Genomic DNA, 22,226 nt, shown 5'->3' with positions numbered 1-22,226 from the left:
TACAACAATTACTCAAGGAACTTGAGTTAATCCAGGAATAAATATCCTTCCAATTATCTGCCTCAAAGCTTTATTCGAAGCTACTGTATAGTGTTTAAGCACAGCGGTATGTACATCATATTAACTGTGGAAATAGGCTGTGTTAATTCTATGATCATTTTAATATTACAACATACGATTACATTATTAAAAAGGGATACAATTAATGGTGTCCTCCTTAAAACAATACACATCTACAAGGCTGATACAGATGTTTATGTGTGTAAGCACGACGGCACAAGATTCCATGCAAGATCAATTTCATCACTCCCCTCCCAGAGCCGCCTCACTGTCATTACATGCAACAAAAAAAAAGACTGATGCAATCAACAACCACGCAGGACCGCTGCGATAACGCATGCACATTAATATGCTCCTCACCAACTTGTTTGGGCTCTTCTGCACGCTTTATGAGTTTGATTAAACACTTCCAGCACTGCCACCATCATCTGGCCACTCAGATATAATTAGTTTCTCACTATTCTCTTGTCTTTTGTTTTTTAACCAGATGCTGCCACGCTTCCCGTTTCCTCTCCAACAAACCTCGCTCTCCAATCCTCTTTTCTCCGTCATGTAATTCTCTTTTCATTTCATTGTTAGAGCTGACAAAAAGGTCAGTGGGAAAAATGCAAGCTATCTTTAATGTTTAATCACTTGTAGGTTGGGGCGCACTCGGCAGCAGGGGGAGGTTTGCGTACACTTGATTAATTGCGGGGCATGCAATTTGCCAGGCCAATTCAAGATGCTACAATTGAAAATCCGGAATTTACTGCATGGAGCTACGGCCGTGGAAATGTGCTTGGAGGAAAGATAAAGAGCAGCAATGAGACTGAAAAGCTTAATGGCGGACTGCAAAAGAAAGAACTATTCTTTTTCTGTTGCTCTCTCTCTCTCTCTTTCTCTCTCAACAGTAATTGCAGGTGACAGCTGGTACTTCTTCCATTGAGAGAGATCTGCAAAAAATGGGGAGAAGTCATTATGCTCACAAAGCCAAGGCACTCCCATGAACAATGCATGAGTTTAGCGCATTCTCAAGTTTAGTGAGGATTTAAAGAGGAGGACAGGATTATATGCAAACTGGGTATAAACACCAAAACACAATTAAGATGTGTTTTATTTCCCGCAAAGTCAAATGGCTCATTAGACTTAGTTTGTTTCCTCAACAAACATTCGTGTCTATCTTATTTTGTTTGTGAATTTATTGCTGCGGCTTGCATTGGAGTGGGTAATAGCAACGGCACGGATATTTTTACTGATGTGTTAATGTGGTCTCTTTCTTTTCACACCGCTCAGACAAAACACAACAAATAGTTGGTAATCATATTGTGATTTCTATTGGAAAATCCACAACAGTGAACAAAAGGAATACGGAAACTTTAATACTAAAAAACAAACACTTCCTGTACCCATCTGTAGCAGTAATTAGATTTAAAAACAACAAAAACTGTGAATTACACATCACAAATCATCTGCTGCTGCAGCTTGAAAGGGGAGTTGTAGTCCGCTCAGTCTGAGCTCCAAACACCAGAACCCTTCAGCTCATCCACCGTAGCACAACCGCTAACTGCTTCTCCCTGATTCTGACATTGCCAACGCTCGCCCGTCCCCAACTTTCATCCCCATAAATCACAGCTTTTGTGTTACATGCCATAATCTCTTTTATATTCCCCTAACCGCTTGTATTCGAGGAGATTACCTCACCACACAATCATATCTGCTGACAATGGGAGCTGTTGACATGATGGGGGGAGAAAAAAAAAACCTTTAGCCAAATGAATAAAGAGGGAGAGGTAGGAAGTGCGCCCTTGCAGACAATGTGCACCTTTGTACGTACACACTCACACACTTATCCTTCCATCCTGCTCTGCGTCCCCACTAAAGAGGGACGTCCAGGATTGACAGTGACTAATGGGGATTGGTACTGCAGCAAATTACAAGAAGAACCTCGCAAAGGTGAAACATTGTTCTCTCTCTCTCTCTCCCTCTCTCTCTCTCATGCACACAAAGCAAAAAGCAGTGAGCTTTTCCAGTTATGATAATCTCAGCATCATGGCAGCTGTCATAACTGATGGCATTACGTGATATTCACACACACAAGATGAATCTAGATGGGTGGCGTGTCAATATAATTTAAGTCAGAACACACTTTTCAGAACTTGGGGGAACAAAAATCATTTAAGTCCCTTGAAAATTGCTACTTACTGAAATTGGTTTTGACTTGTTTAAATTGCGCCTGTTTATTGGCTTTGACTTTTGAAATTATGTTTATGAGGAGCAAAATAATATAGACGTACACTTAATAGGCTAATAGCAGTCTGTCATCTCGGTAATTGTTATGCGATCAGATTTAATACATAGCTAACGAAAACACATGATTAGCGCGCAGGAAAATGAAGGAAAAACAAATCATGGGTGTCACTTTGGCTTTCTGGTGACAATCACAGTGATCAGGTGTAACTGACGGTGCTCTGAAGGCAGAAAAACACCTGCCGTCGACTCATCCCGTACGCAAATGTATTAACAGTTTCCTGACCACACTAGGCACTACTTTGTGTCAAAATGCAGAGATGAGATAAAAAGAATCAGCTTTATGTGGGCTGAGAGTATCCTCCTCTTAGGTATTGACACTTTGATGCTAGAAAGTGATTCATGAAAACTAAAATCTCCTCGCCTGCAGCAATAAACACTCTGCTCCTGTAGTCCCTCCAGTATTCCTTTGAGAGTAATGATTATTGTAGCTGCGATTTACTGATAATATGACCTCATTTCTCGCTGCTTTTCTTCACATTTTTCAAACCTTTTTTCTTTTTCTATATACTACCTTCTGTCTCGTTTTCTTCTCCCACAACTTAAATTCCACAACTGTTGACTAAATCAAGATGGATGACACGACTTTTCCCTCCAGGTTCTAAACGAGCTTACTCTATCATATTTGTCATTAACTGATTTTGAAAGCCAACATGTATTTCACACAATCCTACCTTGATCCTCCCATGCAACCCTCCTTGTATAACCCTTCAATCCATCAATATGACAGACTGAGGCCATTACCTGGGCAATGAGTCCCTTGCGGCTCCTTCGGGCGTGGTGGAAGCGCTTGATAAAGAGCGCCAGGAACTGCCTCCTGATCAGCTCCCATCCCATGATGACCGTGGACCCCTTCCCGCTGACACTGGCATTCCTCTTTAAGTCTGGAGTGGACATTAACCCGCAGTGTTATTTATCATCTATGCATATGTAAAAAACCTGCTGAGTACACTTTCCAGTGCAGCTAATGGGCTGATCAAATATAACTTAAGTGTTAAACCTGCCAGCCGCACTAGCTCATTCCATAGTGTAGCAACTATTTTATTTAATATATCATCAATGTGAAATTATAATCAGACATAATTTAGGAGCTTGGACGGATTATGAGACAATGGACCCCCAGGCGAAGATATGCAAAAAGACCCCACCAGCTGTCCTACAAGACACAGACTTTTTGGGTGGTTTTGCCTTTTGCTGGTGTTACTTTGTGTGTTTTTCTAGCAGTTATGCATCTCTCTGAGGTTTCGTGTCTCTTTGTTGTTATTTTCTATGTGATCGTTTTGTGTCTCCTTGTAGTATTTTTGTATCTCTTTGAGGTTATTTTGTGCCTTTTTTTTGGTCGCTTTGTGCCTGTGATATTTTTACCTCTCTTTGTGGTCTTTTTCTGTCTCTTTAATGCAATTTCACATCTTTTTGTGTCTGAAGTCAATTTGTGCCTCATGAAATTTATTTTGGGTTTTTTTGGTCTGCTAAGTGTGTTTTTTAAGTCACTTCGTATATCTACGAAGTCAATTTTTTGGTTGTTTTGTGTCTCTTTGAAGACAATTCGTATCTCTGAAGTTATTTTTGGTCTGGTTGTTATGTGTCTTTTAAGTCATTTTGTGTCTTTTTTGGTTTATTTCTCTCTCTTTGAAGACATTTTAGATCTTTTTGGTCATACTGTGTCTCTCTGAACTCATTTTAGGTCTATTTGGTCTTCTTATCACTTTGGTCATTTTGTGTTATTGTGGTTGTTTTGTGTTTCTTTATGATCATTATTAGTCTCTTCCTGTACTATACTTATCAATTTGAGTAACCTTTTGCAGGTAAGGCGGAGGGGGCGCCTGACAGTACTGGCCTCTGGGCTTGTGCCTGGTAGGGCAGATCAATAATATATCCACTCTCAAGAGAGAAATGTGATTAACAAGGGCTTTATTGACACCTTATTTTATATCTCAGACTATCCAAGAATATCTTTAGTTAAAAAAAGAACTATACGGTCACTGTAGTCATTAAGAGAATAAAGCATATTCTGATTGAAAACTATTTTCATGGTGAAAGACATTGTCTGAAAGTTATTTCTTTCATTAGGGCAAAATTGAAAAGCTGAAGAGACAGGTTAGATAGTGTTGTATGGATTGGACAGAAATTCTGTTGGAAAATTACTTATTCTGAAGACAGAGCTCTTGTTTATGCCCTCTTTTCAAAATGGCCACTGAGGTGAAACAGTCAAATTGAAGCCAAACTAAATGAAGTTAATAAGACGACTGAAAGGAGTGTGAAAAAAACGGACACTTGCTGTTATCAGAAAACAAAGGTTGTCGGAAGAAAGAATGAAATATAGTACCTACCTTCCACTTTACTTGTGATCTCCTTAAAGTCTAAAAAAGAAACAGAAAGAGACAAGCCTCAACCATGAATAACAGTTAATTTTACTTTTCTATTAAAAATAGACCACATAACTTTTAGTAATCATTCAAGTTCCTGTATTATTAAGTAAATTAGCAAAAGTTTAATTGGGCTTACCATATTAAAAAAAAAAAAAGCTGTATGATAAATTTGGGAAGACTTGCCTCTCAATCCAGAGACTTGCTCTGTTTTCATGTGGACGCTGGAGATGCTGTTCCGCTTGGATGTGGGGGAGCCTCTTTTGCAGTCTTTCACCAACAGCTCCTTTGTTGCTGTGGGAATACAAATAAGATATGTTGTTTTGGCCTGACCCAATTTAGGGTTATAAATAACAATAAAAAAAGCTACCTGCCCTGCAAGACGCCGTATTATTCCCTGTAATAGCACACACCCAGGTGTTTTATGAACGTGAGGAAATCGGATTTTGAGATTAAACTAAAAAATTAAGTTGTTCGGCGCGAGACACAAACAGAAATGCTGCAAATAAGGGAGTGGGCTATTTATCCACTGAGATCCATCAATGATATTTGAGAATTGGTTGGAAAACACAATATCATTCCACACTCAAATGCAATGTGAGTACACATGGGGGCAAGAAAAGCACCTAAGAAAAAATACTTCTCCCTTTGAAATAGCTAGATAATAACTAACTCACTACTGCAAACACTGCCATGAAGTTTACCTGCTATTAACTCATCTTTTCTGATGCAATTTGTTTGTGTTGGGCATTTATTGTAATGATTAAGATTCTTGCTTTTTTTTTAGTTTCTTTGTTTTTATTCTATTTGATTAATGTTACTGCAGTGTGGACACAAATAAAACGGCCACTGTCAAACTCAGATAGTTTCTCAACTATCAAAGTGCTGATTGTATTTGTTTTTTTTAAAGCTCATAAATTCAACCCAGTGCAATACCATCAAGCAACACTCTGCAGGTGCCTTGTGTTACCACCAAATTCTAGCTCCAAGACCAATTGTGTAAGTGAAATGTAGAAATGAGAGGGTGTTTTCTCACAAAAGGCTAAGATTGTCAATAGCTATGTCAGCAATGGTAGAAAAATGTTTGTACCATGATGTTAAAGGCTTAAAGATACAATATTGAAGACCTCAGTTTTGTTTTCTTTTGCAGCACCTATGGCTATAACTGGTAATTGCAGGTGTATTTTTCGATCTCAAATCCCAGAGATCCAAACAGTGTCGCCTGTGTAATGTCAGATAGTTTGCAGTTGTTTGTCTGTAGTCATCGCTCTTTTCTCTGTTTGTTCGGCTGTTCACTTGCAACTTTAGCAGCGAAAGTAAAACCATATTCCACTTCATACACAAGTAGGCTGAATAACATGTATGTCACATTAGTTCAGCCTACCTGCTCGAGCACACCAACCACTGCTGGGTGATGGAAAACGCGTTACTCACTGTGCAGCACTTGTTATTTTTCACAGAAATATCACCATAGACATGCAAAGGCTTTCATCAGTGGGTCATGAGCTCAATCCCCATTGTGTTATCCCATTCAGTGATTTGTAGTGACTTAAAAGACATTATTTTAAATAAAAATCTGAAAGATTATCGATTTACAGTGGAACAAGCTGGCAGATGTGTTACCTTGATGCATCTCAGTTGATCACATTAAGCTGTGGTGCTCACCCTGGTACTGTGACGTCAGGTTTATGTTGGATGCAAAGGCCCCCAATATTTTAATTATTGCACAGCTGCCTGTCAGTAGTCGTCTGGCCGTTAAATCGAATTGCAGGTATCTCTGTCTCTGCTTGCTTATGTGTCTGTGTGTGTGCACTAGTCTGTCTCATAGACTTTCTGTGTGCGTCCACTTGTCTCTCTCCTCTCTGTTTATTCTGACAAAGCATGGAATGGACATTTTATCATTCATTATTATCCAATCATTTATATAATATCTAATATAGCCTTTATATTGTTCATAACAGATTCTCTGTGTGTTTTCCTGTAAAGTTTGCTGGCGGCTCGCAGAAAAAATAGATTGCATCCAATGTGAACCCAGTGATATATGTCCTCTGACATAAATGCATTTTTCCCAAGATCGACAGAAAGTACAAAGTTCCATGCAGTTATGAATAGTTAGTGACACCATTGTGTCCCAGAGATGCTATACATTGTACTGTTTTTCTCCCCACGTGTTAACGTTATTATTATATTGTCACCTTACTTTGTATGTCTGCATCCACTCCTGTATCTTCTGCCACTTTCAGAAATATCTGCAAGATCAAGAAATATGTATCAATACAGTATGTAATAAAATATATAGTATGCATCCTGTCACTTTAAAAGCATACATACAAGTAGGATTAATGCAAACTAATGATACTGCAGTGCACAAGTGTTAACCGAGCTGCTATCATATCTTTTTTTTTCGTCACAGCACTAAATATACTGTATATTCAATAAGTGTATACAGATTTATTGCCGAGGCCAGTTATCCCTGTCAAGTTCCTGCTCAGAATCAGATCAGGGCTGTGCATCCACAGAGACCCTAACCTTTACTTGAGCACCTGCCAATTGGCCTCTCTGAGAGCAGTGCCCTCGTTGACTTAATTTATTAATTCAGGCCATATGTCAGAATAAATAAATCTCTATATTTGTGAAATATTTCAAAATGACCTTTTCTTATTTCATTCTGCTGTGCATGTTAAGCCCCGTTTCCACATCTATCCTCTTAAAAGTCTCTGCACACTTCTAGCCAGGCCTACAACATTTATAATTTGTCCTGGTTGTGAATTTATGTGGTGAATTACATCAGTCAAAAACATAAAATAGAACTACTGACATCATGAAACAGTCCAAAAGTACTCACAAAGGCTATTCAGAACAATAACCAGGATTGTTATTATATGACCAACTTCCATGAAGCATCCCATCTATCAGCCCTTGTTTTTACTGCCGTATATTGGAAATCACTGTGTATTTCAATTGAAGTGTAGTCGCACTTCAAAAGCAGACACGGACGAGTGAAATAACCTTGTCGTGTCTGAATTTTAGAAATTCAAAAGGAATTATTTACATTGCCTGCAGGCCATGAGTGTCTGATTCATGACTGAGTTACACGTAGAGCTTTAACTAACAGTCACTCAGCTTTATGATCCAAGACGAGTCTGGATGCCAAACTACTGTGTGAGTCATTTGTTTAGGAGAAATAAAACAGCGTATTGTATGTGTAATCATAATTCTACTATTACTACTTGAAAACTGGGTCAGTGCTTACAGAGACTGTAGTAAAATGGAACTAATACCTTTTGAAAAATGTGTCATAATGCATAAATTTACTAAAATATAAAGTTTCTTGTCATAAAGCTACCAACTTTGTAATTTGTGTTTCTTGAGTATGGGAGGGCTGTAACCTTTAAGTTAAAATGCCAGTTAGAATATGGCCTATAGGGAGCTGGGAAGATAACCACTCTGTATCACAGTTAGAAGGGAAAGTTTTGGTGACAGAGAGATGATGATATAACTCTTTAACTCCATCAAATTATGTATGACTATTTGCTCAGCCTGCATAGTCCGGGTGTGTGTGCGTTAGCGTGGGTCTTGAACTCAGAAGTATGACAAGTATGAAAACCAAAATTACAGGCAGTCTATTCGTAATTTTACAGTGAACAACAGCAGAAAACCTAAAGATTTTGGAAGGTAATAAAGGCATGCACTGTTGCTGTTTGTTTTTTAGTGCTGTTGTTGTTGTCACTGCTAGTATAGTTGTTTGTGAATTTATCTTTCGATTGGTATACAGTAAATTATGAATATGCAAAATGACTAGTAAGTACATGTGTTTCTCTAGAAATCTGTAACCTTTGTAATGATAACGGTTTGGGAAATCAATAATTTCTTTGAACAAAAGTGTGTAAACCATGAATGTGGATTATAGAAAAAGGTATATGCCAAATTACTATTTAAACCTTTCAGCTATGCTTAAAATAATTTTGTTATGACAATCAGATATGCCACAAGTTGTTTGCAAATCTGGTTTCCTTTTGAAGAGTGCCTTACTTTTGTTTAAGTAACATCTGTTGCTTTAGTCATGCTGTATGCCATATGTTTCTAACCAATGTTTTGTATGTGCTCCATACCATGCGATTGTGGTCTTGAGTCACATGAAATAAATAAAAATGGAACAGAACTGTCCACCAAAGTTCCGTATGCTTATGCACAGACTCTACAGAAGCAGAAAAAGACAATAAATGAAGCGGAAGACAAGAAGGAAAACACAGTACGTGTCTTATAAAATGTAACTGCACCATTAACAAAAGGAAAGGAAAAAACAAGGGCAACATTTTAAAGTGTACTTTCATATTTCTGTGTGTATGCAGGCAGCCTCTCTTTATGTGTGGGGGCTTGTCAACCCTACGCTTAGTATACCTCCTCCAGCGTGGTGTCAGAGATGCCGTAACTGGTCAGGTCGAGGTCAGTCATGGCTAGGTCGAGCTCTTGGAACAGCAGGGCAAAGGTCCCATCCCTGGCTCCACCATAAGGCAGTATGTAGGTGATCTCCTGACCAATGCTCTCCAAGAAGACTGCCTCAGGAACGTGGCGCAGCACAATTTGACCCAGAGCTGCCAAATCTGCTGGACAAACAGCCAAAAAAATACTTAAGTAAAAAACACCAAAGGATGGCAAAAATGCATAAACTCAAACAACAGAGCTTTGTGAGAAATACATATTTCTTTTCCCCCTTTTATGCACCATCCTTCTCAATTAATATCTTTGGTAGAGTGATTTAATAGATGGAGAATTCAAGATCAACCTCCACGATTGGTTCCAGAAGAAGAGCCTTCAAAGCATCTAAAAACCTAATACTGAAACAAAATAGTATCAGAAAAATGTAAGCAAAAATTTAACTACCGCCGTGTGATGTATGGAGATCACAACATACCTGATGTGACCTTTAAACATACTGAAACAGATCAGTGGACATAATTCTCCTGCCTCATCCATTCTGAAGCTGGGTCTTAGTGAGAATCAATCAGGACAGTGTTGCAGAACGCATCGCATCCATTATTGATCCAGAACCTCTCATACATAATTACTGCAGCTTAACAACCAGCGGCTTGGTGCTTTATGAAGAAGTAAATGGATCTGCCTCACACATCAGACTGAATTATTTGTGAAAATGTGTGTGTGTTTCTGCCTGTTTGCTGGTGTGTGTGTGTGCGTGGTAATAAAGAGAAATGTGCTGTCACTTGTGGAAATGTGATTACTTTTATGGCATTTTCTATCTTATATTTAACCGTTATGTATATAATCATTTTGAAGGTATGGGCATTGATTGATTTTTAGGTGCATAATAAGCCGGAGCCTACCTAAGATTTTTCTTCAGATCATGTCTTGCATGAGTACTTTTGTTTACTTGATCAAGGCAGAAAATGATCAAAACAAATCAAGTCAGCAGCATCTCACGAGGTTTCTAGTTGGGAGATATCTGCTCCTGCTGTGTCTCTACATTTTTTTATACTTACATAATTCCATCAAGAAAAACTAAAGTAATGTCAGGAATATTACAATTTGATCATCTGCTTAACACACTCTACTGTAAGCTCAATGGATAATTGGATGATAACTTCAATGAGGATTCTGGCCCATGATGGTTTTGGAATCCTATGTAACATCTTCAATTGTAAAAAATGTAGTTTACTCTACAACATTACTCTACAGCACTGCAAAAAAAAGATAATGTGCTATAATTAGAATACACCCACACCATATAACAAAATTCCATGATGTATCTCAAACCAGATACTTCTGTGCATATACTTGCTATTTTTAGTGTATGAGTGTGCTCACACTGTGAAGAATGGCAAAATGAGGTACACTGCAGTATGATATGGTGCATTGATAAATTCAAAAAGTTGAGTGTCATACTCTCAATGGTGGCTTTGTTGCCTACAAACAGTAATGTTGAGATACAAAACACAATTTAGTCTTCTGAAATGTCAGCCGCCAACCGCTGTGAAAACCTCAGCATTGTACAAATATATTTTGTACTACCACCACACTGTTGATATACATCATGAGTTTACAATTCCGTAGGAAACACTGAATGTGCATAACCCCTGAACAACTATTTTTTTCACCAGCCCAAGTATTATCATTGCAAAAAAGCTGCCTATAAACATTGCAACATGCAGCACAATTATTTAGAATTTGTCATGAAATCACATTTCAGATCACAACAATCACAAAAATAGCACGCCAAAGAACAGGGTTTGATTTGAGACAACTCTACCCTGCCGCACACTACAAAAGTCAGTTCATAGTGTACGCAATGAAGTAAAAGTCAGAGTACTAAGGGAGATATTCGTTTTAGGACACAGCGCTAGACTTTCAACTTGCAATAACTGATTTTTTTGGCCACTGGAGCGCACTTTAAACAAGTTGTAAACACAATATACCTTCTCCTTTTAAGCTGATACGGCTAACATTGTAGTTTTAGTTTACTTCTGCCTACAAGTAACAAGGCCCAAGCATACCTAAAACTGTTTGTACTGATGTGCTTTGAATGTTAATGTTTTAGCAACAATGTATGTGTTTGGAAAGTACCGATCATTCCATTAGATAAATGAGATTTGGCTTGTACTGCAAAAGTTGCCTGAAAGTTTGCAAACAGATTTCTGAAATAGATTACTTTTATTCCTAAAGATTATTAGCCTTTTTAGGATTCTCTGTTATCCGTGGAGACATGTAAGAAAAACAGATTTGCTTCATGAACTCAAGGTAACAAACAGTGAGTTGTAGATATACACATGATCGTTTTGCGGGTAACGTATTACTTCAAGCTATTAAATGCTTCACTTTGTGCGCCAGCTTGTCTTTCTGCAGTTTGGTACTGAGCAGGTAATGTACAGTGGTTTTTAGAGCTTTTCCTGAGAAAACAGTTGCCTGCTGTGGCCAGAAATTAAGCTGTGAAAGCACTGAGAGAGAACCAGAATGGTAAAGTTGCCTTCAGATAGATGAAAAAATGAGCTGAAAACCACTACAAAGTTCTTTATCGCTTCATCACTATGAGTAACGTGTTTTCACATTTGATACACTGTTATTAAAATATTGATTAAGTCTGCTTTATATTGGTAATCTGAACGTTTAGGATGTCAGATAGGATGATGAGGCCAGAGTCTCTGTGCAGTGATCAAAATATTTCACTATCAGTTGGTTTTGCACAGACAGGGGAAGATTTATCAATCGATGTTTGAAATTTATGTTTCACATAGATCAATAATCCTATAACATCATATGACAATAATGAGACATGGTATGGGCTTGTGAGTGTCTTTGTAGCTGTCGTTAAGTTTGTGTTTTGATTGTAGAAGTGTATATGATGATAGCTAATACATATTCAAAAGATTGAATTAAAACTTTACTAAAAAGAGAAGTGAATGGAAAATTAATCAGTCTTGCAATACTAAAAGATTAGCATATTTGGTGCTGCTTTTATGATTAGAGTCACTACAAAAAACCCTCTCAAATGTAAAAAATACTAATTCGTAGAAATGTTTTATTGAATTTAAAGGACCAACCCTGCTACTATCTATTATTGTTGGTGAAAGCCTGGGGTCAAAGCTGATAGTGAAGACCACAAATGTCTGAAAGAAGGAACAACAGCTACCAGACACTGAACCTATCACATCAATTTGCCATCAGCTGACAATCAGCAGTGCCTTTGACATAATGTATTAATATAAAAAAAATACTGCTAGAAGGGATCATTCATTTGCAGGACATTTGTCATAATTTCTGAAATATCATGTTAAAAATACACTTCACTGTACTTTCATCCTCAAGTGTCCATCATTGTCCATATTGACGTCATTTTTCTGCACTTTTAAAACTCTACTCACTCTCTCTCCTCTCCTAAAAATCCTGCTTTCCCATTTTGTACCAACCATTTTACTGGGACATTAAAGTGCACTCTACCAGTAGTTAGAACATTTCAACAGCATCTAAAGGCTGCAGCTACTTTACTACTCCCATGCTGTCCTTTTCTGGTATTGTAGAGGTGAACAAAAAATCTATGAGCAAATGGATGTTCAGCACACATGCTATTTGGGGAAATTGTATGGTTATTGTTTGCCTGTTTTTGGATCTGTTCCCAGAATCTTGTGTTTGTTTTATTTGTTTTAGGCTGACATGGAGCTGAGCTATAGTACCTTGCTTGTTGAGTGTAATGGTAACTTACACATTTTACTGGAGTTTTGATCTATTGTAGATAATGCAAGAGTTTTCACTTTTGGATTAAATATTTACACAACTACTAAAAATAAATTGTTGTTTAACTGCATGCTGTACCAAATATATAACATTTTGATAAAGGTTTGCAGGTTAGGTGCTCATCCTAAAATATGTCTGGCAGTAACACAGATAAAGTTTCTACCTGAGGGATTAGTGTCACCCCAGCTTTGGCTGCCGATGCCATCATCCGGGCTACCGCTCCTCGAAGGACGGTCTTTCTCCTGTTAATCAGAATTGGATTAGAAAGGCCTTATCAAGCCTTACCACTTAGAATGATGAACAGTGCCTCCACGACAACTCCTTTCTCACATTAATGGAATAATGGATGCCATCCACGAGTTTCTATTTAATTGCTCTAAACAAAACTGTGCATGAGACACTGTGGTCAAACTGTGATGTAACTTTTCAGGCTAAGACAATAAACACAAATTACAATTGCATTTTAATTCTAACAAAGGTACAATAAATGTCACTGCAAGGACCTTATGACATTTATTAAATGGAGTTTAATCACACTGGATGACATCAAGACAATCAAACTGCATGCAGCTCTGTTTCCCAGTTATATTGCCTGTGTAATTGCAAAATCTTCCACTGAATTACAAAGTCGTCATCGAGGAAAGGTACTGTTCTACCTTGCCCACAAAAGGTGTTTGCATGTGTATTTATTTGTTTCAAACAAATGACTCTGCTCACCTCAAAGAGCCTGCAGACTAATGGTAATTGCTCTAGCCCTGCTGGCATCAGTGCATCTTGTTCATTTGCTCCTATTGATTAAAACTGTAAGTGTGCTAGGCGCCATTGGCGAGCAAAAGCGAGAAGCACCCCTCTCCCCGGCGACAATTAGTATCATCCAGCACGAAGGCGTTTGCCAATTCTCATGCTGGGAGAGACTAAACACAGATCATTATAGGGGGAGGGCGGTAAGAGAGAAAGAGAGCACTCAGAAGAGTCAGAGGGAGCCATGTTCAATAATAGACTAGAGAGAGGTTACTGTTGTGTCAAAGGGGCTTGCAGCTGAAGTTCTTTTCTTGATACATGGAGTCAAAAGGAATGATCCCCTTCCAATTACAGCAGTTTTATGGAAAGTTATTTCAGTAGGGATAAAACACAAGGGTAATTGCTTGGTCAGGCAGGGACCCTGATCAACAAATTTGTGTTTATCTGGAGATAATGGGATCACACAGCAAATGCTGTCAGTCAGCAGCCATGTGCATTGGTGAAATTTCCTCTGGGATACCAAAACACTGATTTTAAAGAATATTAAAGCAAAATTTCACCCCATAATCAAAAATACATAGCTTCCCTCTTATGTGTAGTGCTGTTTATCAATCCAGGTTGTTCTGGTGTGAGTTGCAAAGTGCTGGAGAGATCAGCTGGAGGTATGACTCCAATATAATGGAACTAGATGGCACTCAGCTTGTGGTGCTTAATGCAGAAAAAAAAACATATCTAGAAAAACTCAACAGTCTCTTTCCAGAAATCATGACCCGGCTACTCGAGACAATCCGCAGACCTTGTTGTGAGCAGTTTCATGTAGGGACTATTATCTTTCTACCAAAATAGACACATGCTAACCATATCAACATGCAAAAGAAAGCATGCAACTTCTTATGAATGAGAGGCTTATATGATGAGATGAGAGTTTCTGGCAAGATAAACGACAACCACTCACTGTAAGCTAGGCTTCATTTTATATTATTTCTAGTAACTGTAACACTATAAAATGTATTTTCTGTTAAAGTGAAGGAAGGTATCAAGAAGGTTACTCATACATTTTTGAAGTGGTAACATGAATTCAGTGAGGAAAAATAGCTCTGATGTTACATGATGCAATGCAATAGTCAGATGCTTATTTGCAGCTGGAGTTTAGCGTCATTTTGTTCCGCTCCAGAGCAGCTGCTAAATCAAGTTTGACACCTGACAAAATTAGGTATACCGATCCAGTCTGGTTTTTGGCATAATATCTAACGGGTTTGAAAATATTTTACAGGCCCACCCTGTAAGCTATCTCATTGCTGCTAGGGGAGCTAGCAGTAGATGCACGCCACCTCCTGCACGGTGATATGGTTGGTTAATTTGGTTGAAAAAGAAATAGTTCCCACATGAAACTGCTCACAACACAAAGTCCATGGATTATCTTTGGCCCTTTTTTGGCACCAGAAGTCGAGTGTCATCTAGTGCCATTATATTGGAGATAAGGCAAACACATCTACGGCCAATATCTCTAACATTTTGCAACTCACACCAAAATAATATTGATTGATAAAAAGCATTACAGGTAAGAGAAAAAAATGCATTTTCTCTTCAACATGTTTTTATTGGCTATTTTTCTTTAGGTTCCATGTAAAACAGAAACTTCATAAGCATTTTGTTCGTACCTCTTTGCCGTGGTTGTGTATGATTCCATTACGCTGAACTGTCATTTTTTCAGTCCCATCTCGGACCAGAGTGAGGTAGTAGCCGCTGCCAAAACATTTCTTTAGGAACAGTGAGGAGCCACAGCAACGCATCTTCCCGTGGGAGATGATGGCAATGCGATCACCTAGGATGTCTGCCTCATCCATGTGGTGCGTAGACAAAATGATGGTGCGACCTGAAGGGAGAAGGAAAGAGAGATTCAACCAGTGTCACCTGATTGGCCATAATAAAGTGTCCAAAGAAGTGTCTGTGTTTGTTTGTTTGTTTGTTTGTTTGTTTGTTTGCGAGTCATAGTAATAGAGTAAAGAATAAAAACACTGCAAATGTAAAAATGTTAATGCACAGACAGGAAATTTAAAAAATAAACAGCACTTCTGAGGCGTTTTTTTCTCTTTGGACCTTGTTTGTTTTGACAACTGTCGTTATGAAAAAAGAAGCCCGACAAGAAAAGATGCCACAGATCAAAAGTGTTCAAATCAAGCCAATATCACAATCTGTCTCTGCATGGTAGTCACTTATCTCCTTATTGCCAATTCCACAGTGTTTTTTACCCATGCTTATCCGCATGGCAACAAAGCAAACTCCAGAGGAGAGCGTGGGCGTGAATCTGGGACAAAATTAAAATTATGATAAAGGCCACCCTAAGCCTACTTTCCAGCGTTTCTATGAGACCACATTTTATTCCAGCTCTCTCCTTTGTGCTGCGAGTCCTTTGATTCGAGAGGCATCAAACTGAGCACAATTGCAATGACAACTACAGCATGCATTGCAAGGTTATTCACAGGTGTTCTAATCCCTTTAATATCATGCTGTATCAGATAACACATATTAATTATCACATACCCCAGAAATCAGAAAAAAGGACTGGATCTGTAATGAAGTCACAGCATGGTCATGTCTCTGCAGTCGGCACAAAAGCAGTATCACAGAGCACTTGGTAACTTTTGATCCAGTCATTTTTAAAGCAGAAAACATTTAACCTGATACCTTTATCATTAAGTGAGAAAGAAAGAAACCTGCTTAGAAGTCAGTCACTTTGAAAAGACAGCTCAAGAGAATTACATACAAGAGAATGCATTGGCTGAAATGCAATATCCAAACACAGTGGATATTGTCTGACAATGATTTAGCTTTTAGCTGTATGGAAGAGAACATTATTGTAACCCCAAAATATTGCTGATGGGTTCCTAGATTGCCCAGAGGATGACTTAACTGATCAGTAACACCACCATGTGAGTAATGCTAATGCTCTCTTTATCACCATTATCGGGTCAAAACTTCAATTTGGCCAATACTGTGGTTGCGAAACTAATGACATATCCGTCAGCCTCAGCTTCACTTTGTGTCTACTTAGTTAGTAAGCTAGCATCCTAAATTAAGATGGTGAACAACCTCCTGTTTCTACTGGCTGTTAAAAGATTTCTTCTCAATGATATAGGGAAATCTAGAGCCCTCATTATGTGCAAAAACATGTACCAAAGTTTATTTAAAGCTAGTATGAGGCTGTAAAATCAGCATGCTAGCAGTGTCATTGCAAGTGTGTTAGCATGCTGACATTAGCTTTTAGTTCAAAGCACTGCTATGCTTCGTACAGCCTCCACCCACAGCAAGTGTGCCGGACTTTGAAGCCAATATTGGGTGTGCTCTTAAATCTAATCTGATGCTCTACACTGAAACAAGAGGGCTGTTGTGTGAAGAAACGGAGCATTCTGCTTCTACATGAATTGATGAACAGTGTTGTCAATAACCCAACAGTGAATTCCAACAGCACCCTGAATTAACGAATGGTCCAGTTTGTGTCACAGTGTCACACAGTCACACAATTCACCCTTTTGTAGTGGACAAACTGTGGAATGACATTCATCAGGCGTTGTCATTTGGCCTAAGAAGACATTTTCCCATAGACTAGTGACTTGTTTCACTATCAGAATTTGATCTCTTTGGTCCAATGGAAATGGAAAAGTCAAGAAGAGCTGCACAGTTAAATCATTTTATCTCCATTTAAGTTAGTGGCTTGTAACCTGGAGGCAGTCGGCTTGTCTGGCTTGTCTGGCAAAAATCTTTAACTCACTTGCTCTACAGGCCACACAGTGCAAAAGCGGTGCTGATCATCGGGGTAATTTTGTATGCAGCAGTTTAACTTTTGTGACTTCATGTGTCACTAAGCAACTTTCGTAGAAATGAAAGGGCCCCGCCTCCAACTATATTTCCATTTCTCTTTAAACATCTACGGTACAGCCTTACAGTTTCCAAAGCATGGCTGTGGACTCTTAAGTGTTAGATCACATCAACTCCTCTCAGATGTCACAGGTGTGCCATATCAAGTGTATCAATCTCAAAACACGACAATCTCAGTAAACAGCTGACTGGATGTAGGTTTCATACTCTACACTGAATTTGGTGCTTATTACAAAAGGTCAGGTGCTCTGCTGAGCTTGGCTGCTTTTTTGCACTGAGCTAGTTAAATCTGTATCCTCGCAGGTCACATTATCCCGGGGACAAGGACACACTCAGAGGTCATTAGCTGCAGCCCAATGCAGCCATTCGCTTGGCCAACTATTTCCACTCTGTCTCCTCTCCTCCCATCTCCCACCTCCCCCACTTTTTGTGCCCTGCCACCAGCTGAGCTGCTAAATCCATCCCTTCTCAGTTAAGTATTGCTGCCTTATGCTATGCCAAGCAAGTCTGGATCCCTCTAAATACAAACTCCAACAAAATGCCCAAGTTGAATGAATGCCCACAACCCAGTCAATTTAACATATGGGGAAAAAAGCTATGCTTATGAAGGGGGTGGGCTGAGGATATTGCTTGAGGTTTAGTTTGACTGAGCCAGCTCATTTTGTATGGGATGCTCAAACTCACAGATGATTTTCCTGGGGATTTGTTGTGCTTTACAAGGAGAAAAAAAATCAAATCGCACTGCATCATCCGTGAGTTGGGAGAAAAATAAATGTGTTTGGACTGCAGATGGCCCACAAAGGTATTCTGATTTATAGTGTGTTGTGGTGCATTACAGCACAAAGTGATATATCAAATGGAGTTCTGTGTTCAGGTAAATTGGTAGTACTCGCACTACGTACAGCAAAGTGAGGCTGGGAATCTGGTTTCTGTTATTTAGCTTCCTTCCCTCTAAATCAAGTTGATAGAAATGGATTTCACAGTGGGTGAGTAAGCCCGTACAGATATAATGTGCATCGGAAGTAAGATGAATTATTGGACAAAACTGTATTAACTGCTGTTTGTGGCAATCATGCATCCATCTGTCCATTAGCTGTATGTGCTCATCCCTTGCAGGGTAGCTGGGGACCGGAGCCGATCCCGGCTGAGTGAGAGGCGGTACACTATGTCCAGGGCGCCAACAGACACCCAGTCACTTTCACAGTCACACCCATGGGCAATTTAAAGTCTCCTATTGACCTGTCTTTGGACTGTGGGGAGAAAGCGGAGCAAAACCCATACAGGTGTGAGGAAGTCTACAACCAGCAGGTTTGAAACTAAATTTAGGTCAATAAATTATAGAATTACCTTGAGGCCATTTATGGCCTGTTCACGGATTTATAAGAAACAGATGGGCCTGTTGTTTCAATTTAAAGCAACCAAAAAACAGACAGAAAATGCAGCTGCATGTTCAATGTGTTACGTTCACTGTTAGAATTTAAAAGCTGAATCTTAGACATTGAAGTTACAGCAAGAAATCTATAACTTTTTCGTTGAAGGTTACACAGGCTGAAAGAATATTTTTCTGTGTGAATATAGTGTTAAATGTTATATGATGTTCCAAACACCATGCTTGATTTGTATCCTGCTCCCGTCTTCCCCTCAACCCTCTGCAACATATTTCATTGAAGATGTTTGATTTTAACACATTAGCATTTTTTTTTTTTTTTTTTACCAAAACCTCTTCAGAATGGCTTTTTTCTAAGTTATAAAAACAACTTATGTAATAAGATCACATACAAGAAAAAAAAGGCTGGGTGCATTTTTATGCCATTTGTACTGCAACATTGGCTTCAACCCTACATTAATGTGTATTCCTGGGAAAAAATGCATTATGTATGATATTTCAACTTCTCATAAATGCCAGAGAAAATCTAAAAAGTGTGTGTAGCTGCAATCAGAGTCTACAATAAATAGAATTGATGGAAAGTATATTAACTATGAGAATTGGATCCCAAATGTCCTTTGCATCTCATGTTACTCACAAACCAAATCACCTTCCTACACGCGTCAGCTCTAATCTCAGCCTAAATGTAGCTTAATGCTGTTAGAATTCTCTGTAGTATTTTATACGCTTTATGCAGTAATATGCTGTTTACAGACTTTTGGAAGAGCTGGTTTATGTTACTTAACTAAATAACTACTAATTAAAGCCTGACAACTTAACTACAGGGGTGCTAATGTTTTAGTGATTACATGGCTGCTGATACATGCAATTGAAATAAGAAATTAAGTCAGTGAGAGAAATTCTTGGATAACAAGTTTCATTAGCTATGTAATCGAAAATCAGTTATGTTTTGTGTGCATCCGTGTCTTTCAATGCACGAAAAATATATATAATATAATACAAAAGTTCTTTGCTTTCTGTGGTGATTTTTTAATGGCAGATGACAAAAGACGCATTAAAGCCACCTTAAAGGAAAAGACCATGTAAATTCAGAACTCCAATACGCTTTTTCCATGACCAAGGGAAATTCCAATCAATATTTGTTAACATGAGCTACAGTACTTCCACTCACAAGCCCCTTTTACACTGACTGTTCAAGGTGGGAATGTCGTCTTGGCTTTAGGCTGGCGGTGGATGTAGTAACAGCGCTGAATCAATGTCTGTGCAAAAGCGACAGCTGGCAGGAGTTTTAGCTCTAGTTTTTGGATTTGGGAGTGAGTTTTCTGATATCTTTTGAAGGTCTTAGACTAGAAGAATAACATGAATTTTAAAAATTGGCGTAGTTCCCGATTAGATGCAAAGATCCAAGTAAAAATCATCATTTTGATGAGCATTCACTATTTATGATTGATTAAGCATACTTCTGAAATTTTAAGCATCTTAAATGTTCATTGAGGATTTAAACTTAGCTATTAGGGCATGTTGATTATGTCCATGTTCCTTTGTGCCTTGAGCAGTTTTAAAACCAAATTAGCCCCTACTGAATTTAATCCAAACAATACAACCCACTTACAGCAGTCCATGTAAAAAAAACCTGCACACTTAATTAGCTGATGAATCACAATATTTAGTCCAATCTCAGCCTTCAGCTTTTTCATACGAACAGACAGTGTTTTTTTTACATTAATGACAAACCTTAGTAACACTGTTGTGCAAATAAGACTAAAGAGGCACAAAACATGACTCATTCAACCAGGCAGGATGTGGGTGTTCTCATTATAACAGAGTTATCTCCGCCTCCCAATTGGAGTGAAAGGACTTGATTAGAGAGAGAAGCTAATGACACAGTGAGGGCAGGATGTCACTCAATGCACATTAAACATTTAGACATCTGTTGAGAGTTATGTGTTACTATAATGTCCTGGTTAAAGCAACCGGCAACCACAAATTGTATAAGGCCATGGAGTGACAAGCTGACTGATAGGGCAGACAATTAGGGACTCTGTTAAATAGCAATGTCAATTAAAGCTTCTTGGATTCACTTGTCTTCACTTCCATTTCAATCTGTTCCAGTGCAAATTACAATATCTCTCCTCCCACAGTTGAGTGTCACAGAGGGCAAAAAAACTTCTGCTGGCTACTCTGAATAGTTCATTACTTTAACAGCTTTCACACTGGATACATTTGGGCCTTGACAGCTAAAAGTTTACCTTGAGCTCAGCTCGATTTTGAAAAGTTTCTCGGTCTGAAACCGATAGAACATGCGCTCTGTGCATTCCAGTCAATTCTACAAACACTGAGGATTTCAAAGCCTTTAGTGGAGCCTTGGTTCCCTTACCACTGATTTCATACCTTGTTTGTATTTTAGCAGGAGTTCCCAGATACCTCTGCGGGCATAGGGGTCCACTCCTGCTGTAGGTTCATCTAAGATGACAATATTTGAGCCTCCGACAAATGCTATAGCCACAGACAGCTTTCTCTGCATCCCACCTAGAAGACAGAACACACTGCATCAGCTTTGACATTTTAGTAATACATATCTGTCTTGGACGTGCACTTTTATGACAAATTAGAATTACTGCCTTGTGGCTATATGCCTCTGGGGATCAGTCAAGTTGAAACTTTACATCCATGTCTGTGAAAACTTGCATGCTTCACACACATCTTCCCATCAGCAGCACGGTTTCATGATGTCACAATGAAGTTGATCTTTTGCATATAAAGTGTCAACCCCTCATCATCATTATATCCTATTGGACATTTCTATAAAATTTTGGCATATTATCATATGAATTCTTGAGTTTTGGCAAAAAAAAAAAAAAAAAAAAAGTGAGGTCAAAGTGACCTTGACCCCAATCAAATTCTAATCACTTCACTCTCAAGTCTAAGTGGATGTTTTTGCCAAAGGAGGAAATTCCCTGAAGGTGTTCTTGAGATATCCCTTTTTATGAGTATGAGATGGACACAAGGTCACAGTGACCTTGATATTTGACTATCAAAATCTAATCAATTAATTCTTCTTCTCCAAGTGAACGTCTGTGCCAATTTTTTAAAAAAAAAATCCTTGAGTTGTTCTTGCGATATCACGTTTACAAGAATGAGAAAGTGACCACAGTGACCTTTGATAACCAAAATCCAATAAGTTTATCATAGAGTCCAAGTGGACATTTGTGCCAAATTTGAAGAAATTTCTGAAAGACGTTCTTGAGAAATCACGTTTACAA

At 38.6% G+C, this 22,226-nt stretch overlaps 1 protein-coding gene across 1 annotated transcript in view; it reads right to left on the bottom strand.

The window, feature by feature from the left end:
• Nucleotides 1-22,226, bottom strand: part of LOC121961901 (phospholipid-transporting ATPase ABCA1-like) — a 172,168-nt gene that overhangs the window by 89,365 nt on the left and 60,577 nt on the right. The window contains exons 21-28 of the mRNA XM_042512000.1: nt 21,355-21,492; nt 15,359-15,573; nt 13,120-13,198; nt 9,114-9,316; nt 6,913-6,961; nt 4,899-5,006; nt 4,677-4,706; nt 3,091-3,230 (exon numbers count right to left, since the gene is read on the bottom strand). Of these exons, the coding sequence (XP_042367934.1) occupies nt 3,091-3,230; nt 4,677-4,706; nt 4,899-5,006; nt 6,913-6,961; nt 9,114-9,316; nt 13,120-13,198; nt 15,359-15,573; nt 21,355-21,492 (962 nt within the window). The remainder of the gene's footprint in view (nt 1-3,090; nt 3,231-4,676; nt 4,707-4,898; nt 5,007-6,912; nt 6,962-9,113; nt 9,317-13,119; nt 13,199-15,358; nt 15,574-21,354; nt 21,493-22,226) is intronic.

Source organism: Plectropomus leopardus, chromosome 23 (assembly GCF_008729295.1).
Source record: "Plectropomus leopardus isolate mb chromosome 23, YSFRI_Pleo_2.0, whole genome shotgun sequence".
Classification (NCBI taxonomy): Eukaryota; Metazoa; Chordata; class Actinopteri; order Perciformes; family Serranidae; genus Plectropomus; species Plectropomus leopardus.
Note: the sequence above shows the minus strand (reverse complement) of the source record. Positions and strands in the feature narration are given on the sequence as shown.